Source organism: Canis aureus, chromosome 19, assembly GCF_053574225.1.
Source record: "Canis aureus isolate CA01 chromosome 19, VMU_Caureus_v.1.0, whole genome shotgun sequence".
NCBI classification, from domain to species: Eukaryota; Metazoa; Chordata; class Mammalia; order Carnivora; family Canidae; genus Canis; species Canis aureus.
In genome coordinates, this window is record NC_135629.1 from 34,008,293 (window position 1) to 34,024,721 (window position 16,429).

General features: G+C 35.5%; 1 protein-coding gene across 5 annotated transcripts in view; it reads left to right on the forward strand.

Annotated features, from left to right (window-relative positions):
• Nucleotides 1–16,429, forward strand: part of DNAH12 (dynein axonemal heavy chain 12) — a 203,626-nt gene that overhangs the window by 9,420 nt on the left and 177,777 nt on the right. For all 5 annotated transcript variants that reach the window (XR_013357830.1, XR_013357829.1, XM_077858421.1 and 2 more), the window contains exons 3-12: nt 407–488; nt 693–719; nt 5,827–6,016; nt 6,941–7,013; nt 7,868–8,026; nt 8,449–8,644; nt 11,570–11,758; nt 12,462–12,618; nt 13,275–13,366; nt 14,073–14,251. Coding sequence is in view for 3 of the 5 variants with exons in the window: in XM_077858421.1 (XP_077714547.1) it covers nt 407–488; nt 693–719; nt 5,827–6,016; nt 6,941–7,013; nt 7,868–8,026; nt 8,449–8,644; nt 11,570–11,758; nt 12,462–12,618; nt 13,275–13,366; nt 14,073–14,251 (1,344 nt within the window). In the remaining 2 variants the exon portion in view is untranslated. The remainder of the gene's footprint in view (nt 1–406; nt 489–692; nt 720–5,826; nt 6,017–6,940; nt 7,014–7,867; nt 8,027–8,448; nt 8,645–11,569; nt 11,759–12,461; nt 12,619–13,274; nt 13,367–14,072; nt 14,252–16,429) is intronic.

Genomic DNA, 16,429 nt, shown 5'->3' on the forward strand with positions numbered 1-16,429 from the left:
AAATTGTAATATTTTATTATTGTTATTATTTAAGTAAACTCTACCCCCAATGTGGGACTTGAACTTATAACCCCAAGGTCAAGACTCAGCCAGGCACCCCCAAATTGTAATATTTTATTTTATTTTATTTTATTTTTAATTTTTATTTATTTATGATAGTCACAGAGAGAGAGAGGCAGAAACATAGGCAGAGGGAGAAGCAGGCTCCATGGACCGGGAGCCCGACATGGGACTCGATCCCGGGTCTCCAGGATCGTGCCCTGGGCCAAAGGCAGGCGCTAAACCGCTGCGCCACCCAGGGATCCCATATTTTAATAATATATCCTAATGTCTTCAAGAGAGGTAGACATTTTTTATAACTATAAATAGTTTGTAACTATAAACTATTTTTAAAACCATAATCCAGAATTGATGGAGCCAAAAGAAGTTTAGACAGAGCACTGGATAAAAGAACACCTCCAACACCAGAGCCAGATTATCCTCCAACTGTAAGTTTATGTTGTCTCTTTGAAAAGAGAAACAGAGTCTTTTTTTTATCCTTCTACACTTTTAATTTCTAATTATCTTAAGTTGATCTCCATATAACTAGTATTTTTAAGAGAATAATACACATAATACATACATTTACATCGCTTATTTTAAAAATTTTTCCTCCTTGATTTAATTATGTCTTATTTGTTTGCTTTTGACAGATGACCAGTGAAATTAAAAAGAAAGGAGTGAGTTCAATTTTTTTATATTTCTTGTTTTGAAAATGTTCAAAGAAATTATTACAAAGTAGTTCCTTCTAAGACAACCTGCTAATAAGACCCATTCTAGAAGAAGAAATTTAGAACTAAGATTTTCATTTTTATTAGCCAAAGGAATAAGCATTCCATGGATGACAATATGGGTTTTAAGAGTTCTATTTTTGTTGCCATTTATTATCTGAAGATTAGTTGTAAAGGTTTTAGTTCTTATTCCAGAAACTGGAAAAAATGTTTTAAAGTTGCAATTATAAAGGAAATGCATTTCCCTTTTCACTGTTCTGGTATTGGTGTAATAATGATTACTTACTGAGAATCTATAGGGTGCTAGCCACATGCTAGATGCTTGATTTTTTAAAAATGGCGCTGACTGCATGGATGACAACGTGAGCATGTGGTGTGATTGGTCGGAAGATGAGAGCACAACATTTATTGCACAGCAAAGCATAAGGAAACCTATGGAGCTGGCCCCACAAAACAGAAATTCATACAGCATGTTCCCAGACAAGAGTACTTTCCAAGTCTCTTCAACTTCCCTTTGGAGATAGAGGGCTCAGGACACATCCCTGTATTGAGGATCTGTGGGAGAATCTAATTTTAGCTACTCCAAGTTTCCTTCTCTTCTCTCTTCTCTTTTCTCCCTTCCCTTCCCTTCCCTTCCTTTCCCTTCTCCTTCCCTCCTTCCTTCTTTCCTTCCTTCCTTCTTTCCTTCTTTCCTCCTTTCCTTCTTTCCTCTTCTTTGCCTTCTACCCTCCCAACTTTTCTGAAGACTTTGGCTGTGTATATTTGCTCTTTACTAGATATAAGAACTAATACAAAACATTCATAAGTGTTTCTCATGAGACCAGGTGAATTGCAAGGCATTTTTGTGTGTATGTGCTTAGCATCCTCACTCACTCTTCATCCACAATTCTTGCCTACTAGTGTCTTACAATCTAAAATACATAACCAGGCATGAAACAGTCATTCACTCCTGAGCCCACTGCTTTTGGTAATCTGGCATGTAGGAACTCCACTTCTTCATCATTAATTCACCAGTGACCACTAATGCCAAATCCAAGGCATTTTTAAAAAAGATTTTATTTATTTATTTATAGAGACACACAGAGAGAGGCAGAGACATAGGCAAAGGGAGAAGCAGACTTCCTGCAGGGAGCCTGATGCTGGACTTGATCCTGGACCCTGAACCCTGGGATCACAACTTGAGCCAGAGGCTCAACACTGAGCCACCCAGGTGCTCTTGGCCTGCTAGGTCAATGTGCAGTTTTGGTAGCTCTTACAAAATTTCTCTCCAAAAAGATAATGCCAATACGCATTCCTACTTGTAATATGTGGGAGTACTTCTTCCCCATAGTCTCACCATAGAATGTGGGGGTCATGTTTTTTACTTCTTCAGGTGACATATGGTATCTCAGAATGGTTTAAATATGCTTTTCTTAATTATGAGTAGGATTAAATATTTATCAGAGTTAAGGACCATTTTTATAATATTTTTATTGCAAAATGTTGGTTCATATTTTCTGCCCATTTTTCTATTGGGTTTTGGTCTTATTTTCTCTTAAATTGGAATCTAGTAAAATACACACAACATAAAATTTACCATCTTAACCATTTTTAAGTGTACGGTGAAGTGGTGTTTCTTCATATAATTGTGTAATTAATCTCTGGAACTTTTCATCTTGCAAAACTGAAATTTTGCTCACTAAACAACTCTCCATTTCTCTCTTCCCTCAGCTCCTAGCAGCTACCATTCTATTATCTATTTCTATGAATTTGACTACGCTTACTCAGAAGTGAAATCATATAATATTTGTTTTTTGTCATAGGCTTATTTCATTTCACATAAAGTCACCAAATTTCATCTATCCTTTACATTTTCAAGCATTCTTTATACTTTGAGATACATATTGCAATTTTTTCCTCCCAGATTGTCAGTTGTCTTTTGATTGTTTTTATTGAGTTGTTTTGCCATGCAAACATTTTAATTTTTTTAAAGATTGTATTTCCTTATTCATGAGAGACACACAGAGAGAGGCAGAGACATAGGCAGAGGGAGAACCAGGCTCCATGCAGGGAGCCTGATGCGGAACTCAATCCCAGGACTCTAGGATCACTCCCCAGGGTTAAGGCAGGTGCTAAACTGCTGAGCCACCCAGCGTTCTCCCACATTTTAATTTTTATGTAGTCAGTATTTGTCAGTCATTTTTTCTTTTTTATAACTGGATCTTGAATCATAATTAGAAAGTTTTCCCCTACACTCAATTACAGCAGAATTTATCAATTTTTTGGTCTTTCATTATTTAATTTAAATTCTTCAACTACTTGGGGTTACTTTTTTTGTATGGTGGAAGGTATGGATTCATTTTTACCTTTTTCCAAATGGCTAGCCAGTTGTCCCAGAACTATTTTTTAAAATCTTCATCTTTGCTTCACTGATTTGAGGTGCTATGCTTATCATATGCTAAAATTTCCTACATACTGGGTCTATTTCTGGACTTTCTTTTTTACCCTGCTAGCCTGTCTACCCAGGCTCCTGTACCACACTGTTTTTTGTTTTTTTGATTTTTAAAGGTTTATTTGTTTATTTATTCAGAGAGAGAGAGAGAGAGGCAGAGAGACACAGGCAGAGGGAGAAGCAGGCTCCAAGCAGTGAGCCCGACGCGGGACTCGATTCTGGGTCTCCAGGATCACACCCTGGGCCACAGGCGGTGCTAAACTGCTGCGCCACTAGGGCTGCCCTACCACACTGTTTTAATTAGAGAGACCTTATAATATGTTTTAATGTTTCCTAGGGCTGGTCCTCCCTGGTAGACATTTTTTCTCAGGGATTTCTTGGCTATTCTCACATGTTTATTTTTTACAGGATATTTAAGTTAAACATGTTAAAGTTAAAGAATTTTTAAGCTATTCTCACATGTTTATTTTTATAGGATGTTTAAGTTAAACATGTTTAAGTTAAACAAAGAATCTTTGTTTTGCCTTGAGAAAATGAAAAGTGTACAAAGAACATTACTTTTGCCAATAACTCATCATAAATAAAGAAAAATGTAAATTGGTTTCTTTGAAAAGACAGAGCAAAATGTTTTTCCTGCCCAGACACTTGACCTCCAGTGAATTTATAGTAAATACATCAGGGCTCTAGAGAGCATGATTTACTCTTCTAGGTATTAAAAGCTGAAGGATTGCATTTTGCATCTAGTTCATTCATTATTCTTCTACAAAGCCCCTTTTATGAAGTATATGATATATCATCTGCTAGAAAGTCTTGTGTTCATTTTGGCTGCCACCACCTAGGGGTCCAGTGGGAAGAACCTCTAGACTTGTTACCCTGCCTTCACTTCCCTGGCAGGGCTCCCTTCTCCAGCTCTGACTGCTTTCATCCAGGATACAGAGCCCTTGTGATCACAGGTTATCAAGCGTAACAGTAAAATGAAACGCAGGGAGCTGTATATTGTTGCTGTCCATCGAAAGTGGAGGTCTAGACTGCTTAGAGCCCTTTGCCCAACTAAAAGGTCCTAAAGAATCCCTTTCTCCTCTTCCAATTCCTGTTACTCTCTAGATTTCCCTATTTGAATCCTTGGATGCTATGAACTTCTGTTTGGTTCCCCATCCCAGGCCCTCCATTCCCTTTAGTCCCCTTTCTTACTCTCTGGGAAACCAGGGTCCTTTTCTGCTTGCCTCCAGTGTGCCTACATCAATTTGTTTTTGTGATCATCTCACACTATCCTGGAGGTGACCAATTGGTTCTTACTCAACTCAGTTGCCTCCCTCTAGATTAAATTTTAGTCAGTTCTGTTCCTGCCCCATCACTTTGGTATGCTGTATTAGAGCCCCTCTCTGTTTCTGCTGGTTTCATTTAGCTGTTACCTTTCTGCTCTTTTCCATACCCTATAGTGTTTTCTCCTTTTCTTTTTTTTTTTAACCATTTATCTGTTCTTCTTTCAAACCACACACATTTTACCCACAAGAAAGTCTTATTTTTTCCCTAGATGAGACATTATTTATGTTTTGTTTTACAATAATCTATTCCTATTCAGAGAGTCCCAACAAGCTGGTATGGTAAATTCATAGTACACTCTTAAATATTAAAACCTAATTCAGGTTGCTTGGATGGCTCAGCAGTTGAGCGTCTGCCTTCCACTCAGGTCATGATCCTGGGGTCCTGGGATTGAGTCCTGCATTGGGTTCCCCATGGGGAACCTGCTTCTTCCTCTGCCTATGTCTCTGCCTCTCTCTCTCTGTGTCTCTCATGAATAAATAAATAAAACCTTAAAAAAAGATAAAGACAACCTACTTAATTCATTTCTATTGCATATTTAAGATATTGATGAATCTGCATTTAGACATGTTTTAATACAGAAAACGTTAGACTCCAGCCCTGGTTTGAGTGAAGAGCTTGTGACAAGATTAGTTTTCTCTAGTATAAAATGCAGATTTGGCCTAGAAAGAACCACCCTGGTAATATTTTAAATTAGCTTGATTAAATATTCTAAAATACTTAATAATATTCACTCATAATTTATTATTATTATTTCCTGTTATTCTTTGTTATTTCATCAATTGTGTACCTTTGTGCTTGGTAATTTCTGACTGTTTAACAGATTAATGCTAAATATTTCAATGTTTTTTTTTAAGATTTTATTTTTATTTATTCATAGAGATGGGGGGGGGGCAGAGAGAGAAGCAGGCTCCATGCAGAGAGCCTGATGTGGGACTCAATCCAGGGTCTCCAGGATCACGCCCTGGGCTGCAGGCAGCACTAAACCGCTGTGCCACTGGGGCTGCCCATATTTCAATGTTTGAATGGATAACACATGGGCACACCCAGCTTCTCTAGCCCACACTTCAGTCCCAATTACCAATTTTCATTCATTCAATAAATATATATTAAGCACATTAAAAAAAAGTGGTTTCTTTTTAGGTCATACTTTTGGGTAAAATGTTTTTATTCTGAAGACGTTATTTTTCAGAATTCTTCTATTCTGAAAAAAAAAAGTTGTCTTGACTAGACAGAGCTCAGGAGTTACACTGAAATACTACACCATTTAGAAGACTTAATTTTTTCTTATTATATTCCCAGTTCAACTATATTTATTTAAAGCAATGTGTAGAAAGCAGTCCTATAGTACCTATTCAGCAGGAATGGCTGGATCACATGTTAATGCTGATACCTGAGTCTTTAAAGGAAGGGAAAGAAAGAGAAAGACTTGTGGAAAGTCTCATAAATGAGGTGTCAAGTGACTTTGAAAAAAGCATGAAGAGGTATCTGGGTAAGTGGCATTTAACTCATGCCAAGCTTCTTTTACTTTTGTTTCCCATCCCTCCAATCAAAAGTAGAAATATGAATAATGAACATTTATGTATTTAGCTATATGTATTTCTTAGATATTTTTAAAAATTTTTACTTTGAGGGGCACCTGGTTGCCTCAGTCACTAGAACATGCAACTCTTGATCCTGGGGTATAGGTTCAAACCTCACTTTGGGTGTAGAGATTACTCCAAAAAATGTAATCTACTTTTATTTTTATTTTTTTAAAGATTTTATTTATTCATGAGAGATACACAGAGAGAGATAGAGACACAGGCAGAGGGAGAAGCAGGCTCCAGGCAGGGAGCCCGATGTGGTACTGGAACTCCAGTACCAGAGTTGAACTCCAGAATCACGTCCTGAGTTGAAGGCAGACGCTCAACCACTGAGCCACCCAGGCGTCCCAAATGAAATCTACTTTTAAAAAGTTTTTATTTTGCGCTTATTATCTAGTCAAAATCTTTGTCATTCAAGGGAACTTTGTGTAATTTTTACGTGCCTTGTTAGCTAATAGCCTTTTGATTTTTTGTCTTTGTCTTTATGGCTATAGTTATACTGCTTACAAAAATATTACTGTATTTAGGGAGATTTATTAAGGACTTAACATTTGCAATTTTTATTGGAATAAGTTTTCTTAAGTGGTGTTTGAGTAGAGAGAATACAAAAAAACTGAAAACTCAAAGCTTTTCTGTATCTGATTTCACACCCAAAGTAACATCAAAATAGTACCAAGAACTTGATTTTTTTTTCAAATAAAGGAACTTTTTCTTCTACTCACTTTAATGCTCAATAAACCATGTTACCCAATATCAAAAGTTAGAAACTTTTGTTTTGATTAGGATTTGCAAGAGTTTTCAAGAAATATTAATACATATATGTATTTTAGTGAGGAGTGTTCTCGTGAAACCTCCAGTTAAATGGCTTGAAGATGAAGGAGGCCCTTTACCTGAATCCCCTACGTGAGTAAATTATTATGATGATTTAAAGATTTGTATTTATTTATGAATTTATTTAGAGCGTGAGTGACAAGCAGGGGGAGGGGCAAAAGGAGGAAGAGAGAGAGAATCCCAAGCAGACTCTTCGTTGAGTGTGTGGGGCCCAATGTGGGGGTCATTCCCACAACCCTGTGATCATGACCGGAGCCTAATCAAGAGTTGGAGGCTCAACCAACTGAGATACCCAGGTGCCCTAGTAAATTTAGAAACGGAATGGCATCTAGTTTTTTTTTTTTTTTTTTTTTTGGCATCTAGTTTTTGATAACAGATCGAAAATAAGCTGATCTTACATTTCAGTCTAGAATTGTGAAGCTCAAAGGTATTTTGAATACATCTAAAAAATAGCACTACTATTTTTTTTCCCCTCGAAGGTATCCTTGCTCTGGACTTGTCTATTTGCTGTTTATACAATTAAGGGAACCTTTATGGATGTATAGGTCAACTTGACCTTAAGGAAGCTTTGGTATGTGGCAGACAGATTTCTTCATCTTTTCCCCAGGCCTAAGGTCTGGGTTTGTGGATCTCTACCCACAGTAACTGAGCCAGAGCACAGTGGAAGTCAGCAGGGCACCCCCACCTAGCCTATCATTCTGCCTTCCCCACAAGTGGTCTTTGGCCTTTCCGAAGAGAATGCAGTTTCAAGATCTTGATGCATTTTTATTACATGGATGTCTTCTAAAGCTCCTGTTGCAGACCATATTTTTCTCTTCTAAATCCCTATTCTTGCTTTAATACTAATTCTATGTCATAACTATTATTTCCTAAAATTTAGAGTGTATTGTTTGAACCCTGTTTGATATGGTGTTTTGCTTTTCCAGAGGACTGGATTATTCTAATCCTTGGCATTCTAGCTATCTGCAGACAAGAAATCAAATATCAGCTAATTTGCACATTGTTCATCCAATTATGAAAATGTTACTGGACCTTGGCTATACGACGTTTGCCAATACAGTTTTGCTAGATTTAACAGGGATTAGGTAAAGTCTCATATTTATTAACTAACATTTAAGATTTGAATGTCTCCTGCTTGAGTCCTTATATTTTGACTGTGTGCGTTTTAAAACTAAGTCTTGGGAAAAAAACAACAACTAAGTCTTGGGAACTTTTCTTTAGATTAAAACTTTTTAAAATTAATTTTAATTGTATTTATTTATTCATGAGAGACACACACAGAGAGAAAGAGAGGCAGAGACACAAGCAGAGGGAGGAGCAGGCTCCATGCAGGGAGCCCGAGGTAGGACTCGATCCCAGGTCTCCAGGATCAGGCCCTGGGCTGAAGGCAGCGCTAAACCGCTGAGCCACCCGGGCTGCCCTTAATTTATCTTATTTTTAAACAACTGTGTATTAAAACCAATATTTATCATTTGCTTTAAATCATTTTAAATTTTCTCATAAATAGAGCTAAAGGGCCAATCGATTGTGAATCACTGAAAAATGATCTATCAATACAAGCTAGAAAGGCAGAAGAGAAGATAATGAATACATGGTATCCAAAGGTTATAAATCTTTTTACCAAGAAGGAAGCTCTAGAAACCATCAAACCTGAAAAATTGGATGCATTTTATAACTGTGTTTCCACACTTATGTCAAATCAGGTAAATATATTTTGTATATCTTAAATAATGTTAATAAAATTAGTTTATGATTTTATTTTATTATTTTTAAGTTTTTATTTGAATTCCAGTTAGTTAATGTGCAATGCAGTATTAGTTTCAGGTGAACAATATAGTGACTCAACATTTCCATACAACAGATGGTACTCATCACAAGTGTATTCCTTGAATCCCATTACATATTTAATCCATTCCTCCACCCTCACCCCCCTATAACCATCAGTTTGTTCTCTATAGTTTACGGTCTGTTTCTTGGTTTGCCTCTCTCTCTTTTTTTTCTCCTTTGCTTGTTTGTTTTGTTTCTCAAATTCCACATATGAGTGAAATAGTATGGTATCTCTGTTTCTCTGACTGACTTATTTCACTTGGCATTATACTCCCTAGCTCCATCCGTGTCATTGCAAATGGCAAGATTTCATTCTTTTTTATGGCTAATATTCCATTTATGTAAATATACCACATATTCTTTATTCTTTTAACTATCTATGGACACGGGCTGCTTCCATAATTTGACTATTGTAGACAATGCTGCTATAAGCATTGGGGTGCATGTATCCCTTTGAATTAGTACTTTTTATTCTTTTGAGTAAATGCCTAGATGTGCAATCACTGGATTGCAGGGTAGTTCCATTTTTAACTTTTTGAGGAGCCCCCATACTGTTTTTCCATAGTGGCTGTACCAGTTTGCATTCCCCAAAACAGTGCAAAATTGTTCCCCTTTCTCCACACCCTCCCCAACAGCTATTGTTTCTTGTGTTGTTGATTTTAGCCATTCTGACAGGTGTGAGGGGATATCTCATTGTTGATTTGATTTGTATTTCCCTGATGATGAGTGATGTTGAGCATCTTTTCATGTGTCTGTTAGTCATCTGTATGTCTTCTTTGGAAAAATGTCTATATCTTCTGCCCATTTCTTAATTCGATTATTCATTTTGGAGTGCTGAGTTTAAAACTGGTGTTTTAGTTTATTATTTTAAATAAAATTCTATTTAGATATAGTGGTAGGTAATTATTTTGAAATAAGTTTAAAATATCTTTAGCATAATTGTGTTTAAATTAGTTTAGCATAAAATACTTCATTTCTGAAGCAATATAAAATATAAAGAAAGTCTAGAAGTATGTGTCAATATTATAACTGATTACTGGGCTCATGCATAAGGGCTATCAACTATCTATAGGTTTATTGGAGAATATTCACAAAGGACTATTTTAGTAAACATTTTTTAAAGATTTTTATTTATTTTATTCATGAGAGACAGAGAGAGGGAGAGACATAGGCAGAGGGAGAAGCAGGCTCCATACAAGGAGCCCAATGTGGGACTTGATCCTGGGACTCCAGGATCATGCCCTAAGTCGAAGGCAGATGCTCAACTGCTGAGCCATCCAGGAGTCCCCCTAGTAAACATATTTGAACATATGAAATTCCAAGTCAGTTGATTCTCATTTTTTTCTCAATAAAATTTTGGTCTGAAATGGAATTGATCATCTTTAAAGAATATTAATTTATATTAATTATATATTTATAGGCTCCTCAAATTTTTACTATTGTAGAAATACAATTCTATAAAAATAGTTTTTTTTTTTTTTTTTATAAAAATAGTTTTGAATAAAACCTTTCCCTTCTGGAAAATATCTCCAAAGATTCTATGAATTTTTCAATGTATCCTTAAAAGGACACATTTAATATCTAGTATATAATCCTGTAATTAATATATACATTATTTTATTTTTACCTTTATCCTCTTAAGAGGACTATGATTATTTGATAAGAAGTAGAGATGAGGAATATTTTGAAGATGGTTTTAGATATATTTTTTTGTTTGGCTAAATTTCCAATAGTTGGTTCTACATAGGAATGCATTATTCAGGGGCACCTGAGTGGCTCAGTTGGTTGAGCATCCTACGCTTGGTTTCAGCTCAAGTCATGATCTCAGGGTTATGAGATAGAGCCCCCAGTTGGGCTCTGTGCTCCGTGCAGAGTCTGCTTGAGATTCTCTCTCCCTTTGCCCCTCCCCACTCTCTCTAAAATAAATAAATAAATAAATAAATAAATAAATAAATAAATAAATAAATAAAATCTTTAAAAAATAATGCATTATTCATACTTTGGCAACTTAGTGTGCACATTTCTAAGTCCAGTGGCTTCACACTCACCTAGTGATATGCTGGAAATCCAGCTTTGGGGATGAGGGAGAAAAGCCCTAATTTGTACTGTTTGCCAATTTTCTGGTGTAAATATTCTCACTGTGGCAATTTTCAGGCATACAAAGGATTAATAATTGGCTCATAGAAGTCTTCAATATTTAGCAGTTGGCACTAGGAGATAGCTCTAGCATACCACCGTCCTTCACCTTATATGCCTGTCACCCCTTATCACCCTCACCCTCAAGTGGCTGGCCTTTCCTCCCATTAGTATTTACCAGGTTGTTTAATTTTCTGAAATGTTTTCTGTAACAGGGAAAGAATTACTAAAGAATGTGGAAGATTCTGAGTTGCCATATTAACCCTGTTGATATTTGGGACGCCTGAATGGCTCAGTGATTGAGAATCTGGCTTTGGCTCTGGTCATGATACCCGGGTCCTGTGATCAACTCCTCACAGGAGCCTGCTTCTCCCTCTGCCTATGTCTCTGCTTCTTTCTCTGTGTCTCTCATGAATAAACAAATAAATAGTCTTTAAAAAGATTATTGATATTCTATAAAAAATTAAAGTTTGCATATATTGTTCCATTTATTGTTTTAGACTACATTTAGTAGGAACATATTGTGCTGAAGATAATTTTGAAGGCTAAATGGAATGATAGAATGGCTTAGTTATAGGTAATAGCTCACTCATTTTGAACTAAAGGTTAAAAGGTTAAAGGTTGAATTTGTAAATTCTAAAGTAATAATTTATTACATCATGCAGCTAAAGGACTTCTTAAAGAGAACTGTAGAAGGATTTGTAAAACTCTTTGACCGAGAAGATCAGCAAGGGCTGCCAATATTTAAGATGGAACTGACATTTGATGATGATAAAATGGAATTTTATCCTACCTTTCAAGATTTGGAAGATATTGTTTTGGGTTTGGTAGAGCGAATAACTGAAGCTCTGCAGGTATTCCACCAACCTTATCCACTGGGCTTCTTTATATGGATCTCTTTCAACATTTTAAACAGTTGAAACTATAAAGTGGACATAAAATGTCCATAACATAAAATGTTATAACTCTGTTTTATTTCCATCCTCCAAGTTATTTTAAGTTACAAAGTGCTTTCTCTTTGATAAAGTCCCTGGATAGAAATGATGTTTTCCTTTTTAGAACTTTTATTACAGTTAGGAATTGGTATTTATGGGCTCATTTCATCTTCCCTACTTAGTTGTGAGCTTCTTAAGGATGAGATCCACATCATGTTTGTTTTTTCTACTTTCTAGTATAATCACTTAGACATTATAGTTATTCAATAAATACTTGTTGAATGATAGAAAACTAACTCAAGTTTTTATACTAGACTACAAACTATCCAATTTTATTTTATTTTATTTTTTGAGATTTAATTTTAAGTAATCCAATGTGGGGCTGGAACTCCCAACCCCTGAGATCAAGAGTCACATGCTCTACCAACTGAGCCAGCCACGCACCCCAAACTATACAATTTTAAATCATTATTTTGAATCAAGTTGTCTTTTTTTGGTGGGGGCGGGGCACTGAAATCTGAAATGAATGTTTAAAATTATAAGATCTATGTATAGACCAATATTTAGATCTACGTATAGACCAGATATTTATTTCATAAATTATCATTTTATTTTTTGTTAGAATGTCCAAACAGTTCCCTCTTGGCTATCAGGAGCTTCACCATCCGTAAATCTTGACACACAACTTCCTGAACGTGTGTTACAATGGGCTCTTACGACACTGAAGTTGGCAGTACATTATAACTTAGAAGGTGCAAGAAAACATTATGAGACATACGGTATATATCACAAATATAATATTACACCCTTTTATCATAAAAGAATGCCATTTTTATTTTTACTGGAAATTGGTCAAATATTTGATTGTCTGGGGCTGTCATGAAAAAGCAGAAAGAGCCAGAAGTGAGCATTGGCATGGCTTTTGGCAGAATCAAAGCATGAACCCAGGAAGCTTGAATTCTGTTGTCTAGTCCAAAGTGTAAATGTTAACAGGAGCAGAGTAATAAAGCCAAAAGGTAGAGAGAAGAGATGTTGGAATAAGGAGAAAGCTAAAACAAGTTTTAAATTAATATAGTTTTAAAGAATAGTTTTGAAGAGACTGCAGCTCAGTTTTACAGTCTCTAAGTGTGTATGGGGTCAGGAGATAGTTATTTGACATTCTCTTAATCAAAACCTTCTATTAACTGGTTTGTCTGCACCTCCAAATTATTGTAAGGTCATTATATATACACTCTTGTCTTTATTTTAAAATGCCAATGTTCAACCTGGTTTGCTTGCTTAGGTCTATTTTATTCTTTTCCTAGTAGTGTATGTTAGTTCTCTATTAATATATTTAATTGAATAGTCTACTCCTTTCCATGACCATATCAAAAAGTGCTTTATCTTTTTGAATGGGTCTTATTACTGAGATTTACATTAGATTATTAATTTTCAGTTGAAAAATACAATTGGCTTCTTGATGGGACCGCAGTTGAGCTGATAGAGACTTTTCAGGCAGAAGATCATACTTTTGATGAATACACAGATGTAAGTGGTAATTCTGTTCTACTTTAATGCCTTTGACTTTCTTTTTTTAATTAGGGCTTTTTTTCCTGGAAGGTAAATGCTTCAATTAAAGTTAATAGAATTTCTTATTCAAAATATCATTATAGTAAACTTATAGATTCACCAAATAATTTCTTTAGTCATTCATGTATTCATTCATTGCTTCAACAATTACATTCAGACACCTAACAAGATTTTGGTGGTGGAAAGATGAATAATACATACACATTGCCCTCAGGAGCTGATGTTTGGCCTGGAAGCCAGACATATGAGTAACAATAATGACATATGGAGATAAGTACTGGAATGGAGGTGTAAACAAAGTATTGTGGAAGCACAGAAGTGGGAATGATTGCTTCTGCTTTGGAAGATTGGTGAAGAGTTCTTGAAGAAGTGAGAAGTGAGCGAGGCTTTGAAGTAGAAGTCTATAGTGGAGAAGACAGGGACTGTAACATGAACAAAGACCAAAAGGACTTAGGGGTGTTCAGAGACTATCAAATGAACCCAAACAGCTGAAGTCTAGGTAACAGGGATGCAGTACATAGCAGATTTAGAATATGAAGGTAGACATGTGGGATAATTTTAGAGTATCTTTGCTCAAGAGTTTGTACTCTGTTTTGAAGGTTTTTAGCTATGCAAGTGATATACTTGGATCTGAATTGTAAATGCTTTTTTAAAAAATTTTAAGCTTATAGGAAGATTTTTCAATCTTGCCTCGGAAATAATGCTTTTGCCTCAGTGGGTTCATTACCCTATGGTGCGTTTGGATTGTGAAGATTTGAAGACAGGCCTAACAAACAAAGCAAAAAACTTTGCAAATATATTATTAAACAACATAGCTTCAAAACATAGAAAGGAAAATGAATGGTAAGTAGAAGTAATTGCTAAACTCAGAATTATAGAGTAAAAAGAAATATTTTGCTAATAATAATTCTTGGTTGAAGTAAGAGGGATGTGTGGCTGGCTCATTTGGAAGAGCCTTGACTCTTCATGTCGGGGTCATGAATTTGAGCTCCACGTTGGATGTAGAGATTAATTACTTAAATAAAATACATAAGCTTTAAATTTTTTTTAAAAGATTAAAATATAAGTGTTTACAACTTTCTCTTCATAGTTGCCTCTTAAGGAATATCCTTTGTAGTCCCAATGGTCTGGTTTTTATGTGTTTGTTTGGTACAGTTTGAGAGTTGTTTTGAGGCAACCCAGGATTTTTTTAAAAAAAGAAATTGAAATAAAACAGTGTTTGGATACAGGTTGCATGAAAATGGAGAGACTAGACTTTCAATGATATTGGAAACATCTGGTATTGTTCCTGACCCCAGTATTTACTTGTGTCACCTAGCTTATTTTCGTTATCTGTAGAATAGAGACAGCAGTACCTACTTTGCAGAGTGGCTGTAAAATTAGATTCACAAACCAGTGGCCTGTTGTCTGAATATGTCATGCAGATATTTTTATTTGTCTCATGCTGTATTTTATTTTGTTTAAGTACATTTTGTTTGTTTTTTTTTTGTTTAAGTACATTTTGAATTGACTATCAACATTTCAAAATTAGGAGATTTTACACATAACATACACACACACACACACACACTCTCTCTCTCTCCAGATCTCCTACCTTTCTTGAAAAAGTGGGAAGACTGTACCACGTTGGGCCTTCAGTGGTAAATGGAGCTGAGAAGCAGTTTTTGTTTTACACAGGGAATATGTCCTTTCATTTGTTCACCCACTGCTCAAGCAATTCATCATCCAACTCATTTAACTTATTTGTTACCTGTCTGGGCCCCAAGGAATCTTAGCTTGTAACTTTTGTAAAGATTAAAACTGATATATATAAAGCACCAGCACAGTGCTGGGAATATGATACTCAATCAATGTTAGCTAGTGTGTTTATTTTCCCAGAAGCAATGTGAGAAAATCATGTGCTTTGGAATCAGAAAGACTTGGATTTGAATACTGACTCTTCAATGAACTAGTTCTATGACTCTAGGCAAATCACTTAATTTCTTTGAGCCTCACCTGCTGTGCCAGGTGTGAAAACTAATACCTTCCTTGTAGGACTAGTGTTAGATTACAGATAACATTTGTAAAGTATCTGGCACCATACTTGGCATAGAATAGGTGCCCAAATTAAGGGAGCTATCATATTAATAAATATTTTTAAATGAACAGAAAATACATGACTGTCAAAAAGTCAAGTATTATCAGGCATACTTTGTACAAAAATATACTACTACACAAAAAGATATCAAAGATGGCATGGCATTCATTTCTAACAATCTCATTGAATAAGAGCAATGACGATGCCATAATAAAAAATGATTTATGTTTAACATGACAGTTCTTTGGTATTTATTTTTTGCAGTATACATGACTATTCTGGAAAATTCTATTACTTCCAACAAAATAACTCTTACTATAAACCCATGACATAAGAGCAGCTGAAAAGTTATCTAGTTCATTCTTTGTTTTCTATTTAAATTCCACACTTGACCTAGATAACACCAAAAGGAGGAAATGTGTGCCACTAAGTAAAGTAAAAGTTATTAAATAAATTAATAATAATCATTAAAGAGCAATTTTATTGCTCACAATTTGGTTTAACATCTGCTTGGGCCACTTTGCTCTCAATCATTTTATTTGCCTCCTTGTCTTTTGCTGTAATGTCTTTCCCAAGGGACTTAGATTCTGCTCTAGCAAGAAGTGTCTCCACAGGATCACCTGTCTTTTTGTCATTATCGACTTTAATGAATTCCTCCTAAATTTTTGATAATCAAGAATAAACAATCAAACTCTATGTGATCTCAGTTTTGCTTATCTCTCCAGCCTCATTTTATGTCCCCTTCTTTGTATTCATATTGGCCTGCTTGCCATTCTAAGTATGCTCTATATCACACTGCTTAACTGGGTAGTTCAAGAGAGTTAAAGAGATCTGTAGAAAAAATTTTTTTAGTACGTCTTAATTTCCACATGAAAATGTTACCTCAATTTTGTAGATTTTGTAGATATAAGATGTATGCTGAGTTATAACAGATAAATTGTCCT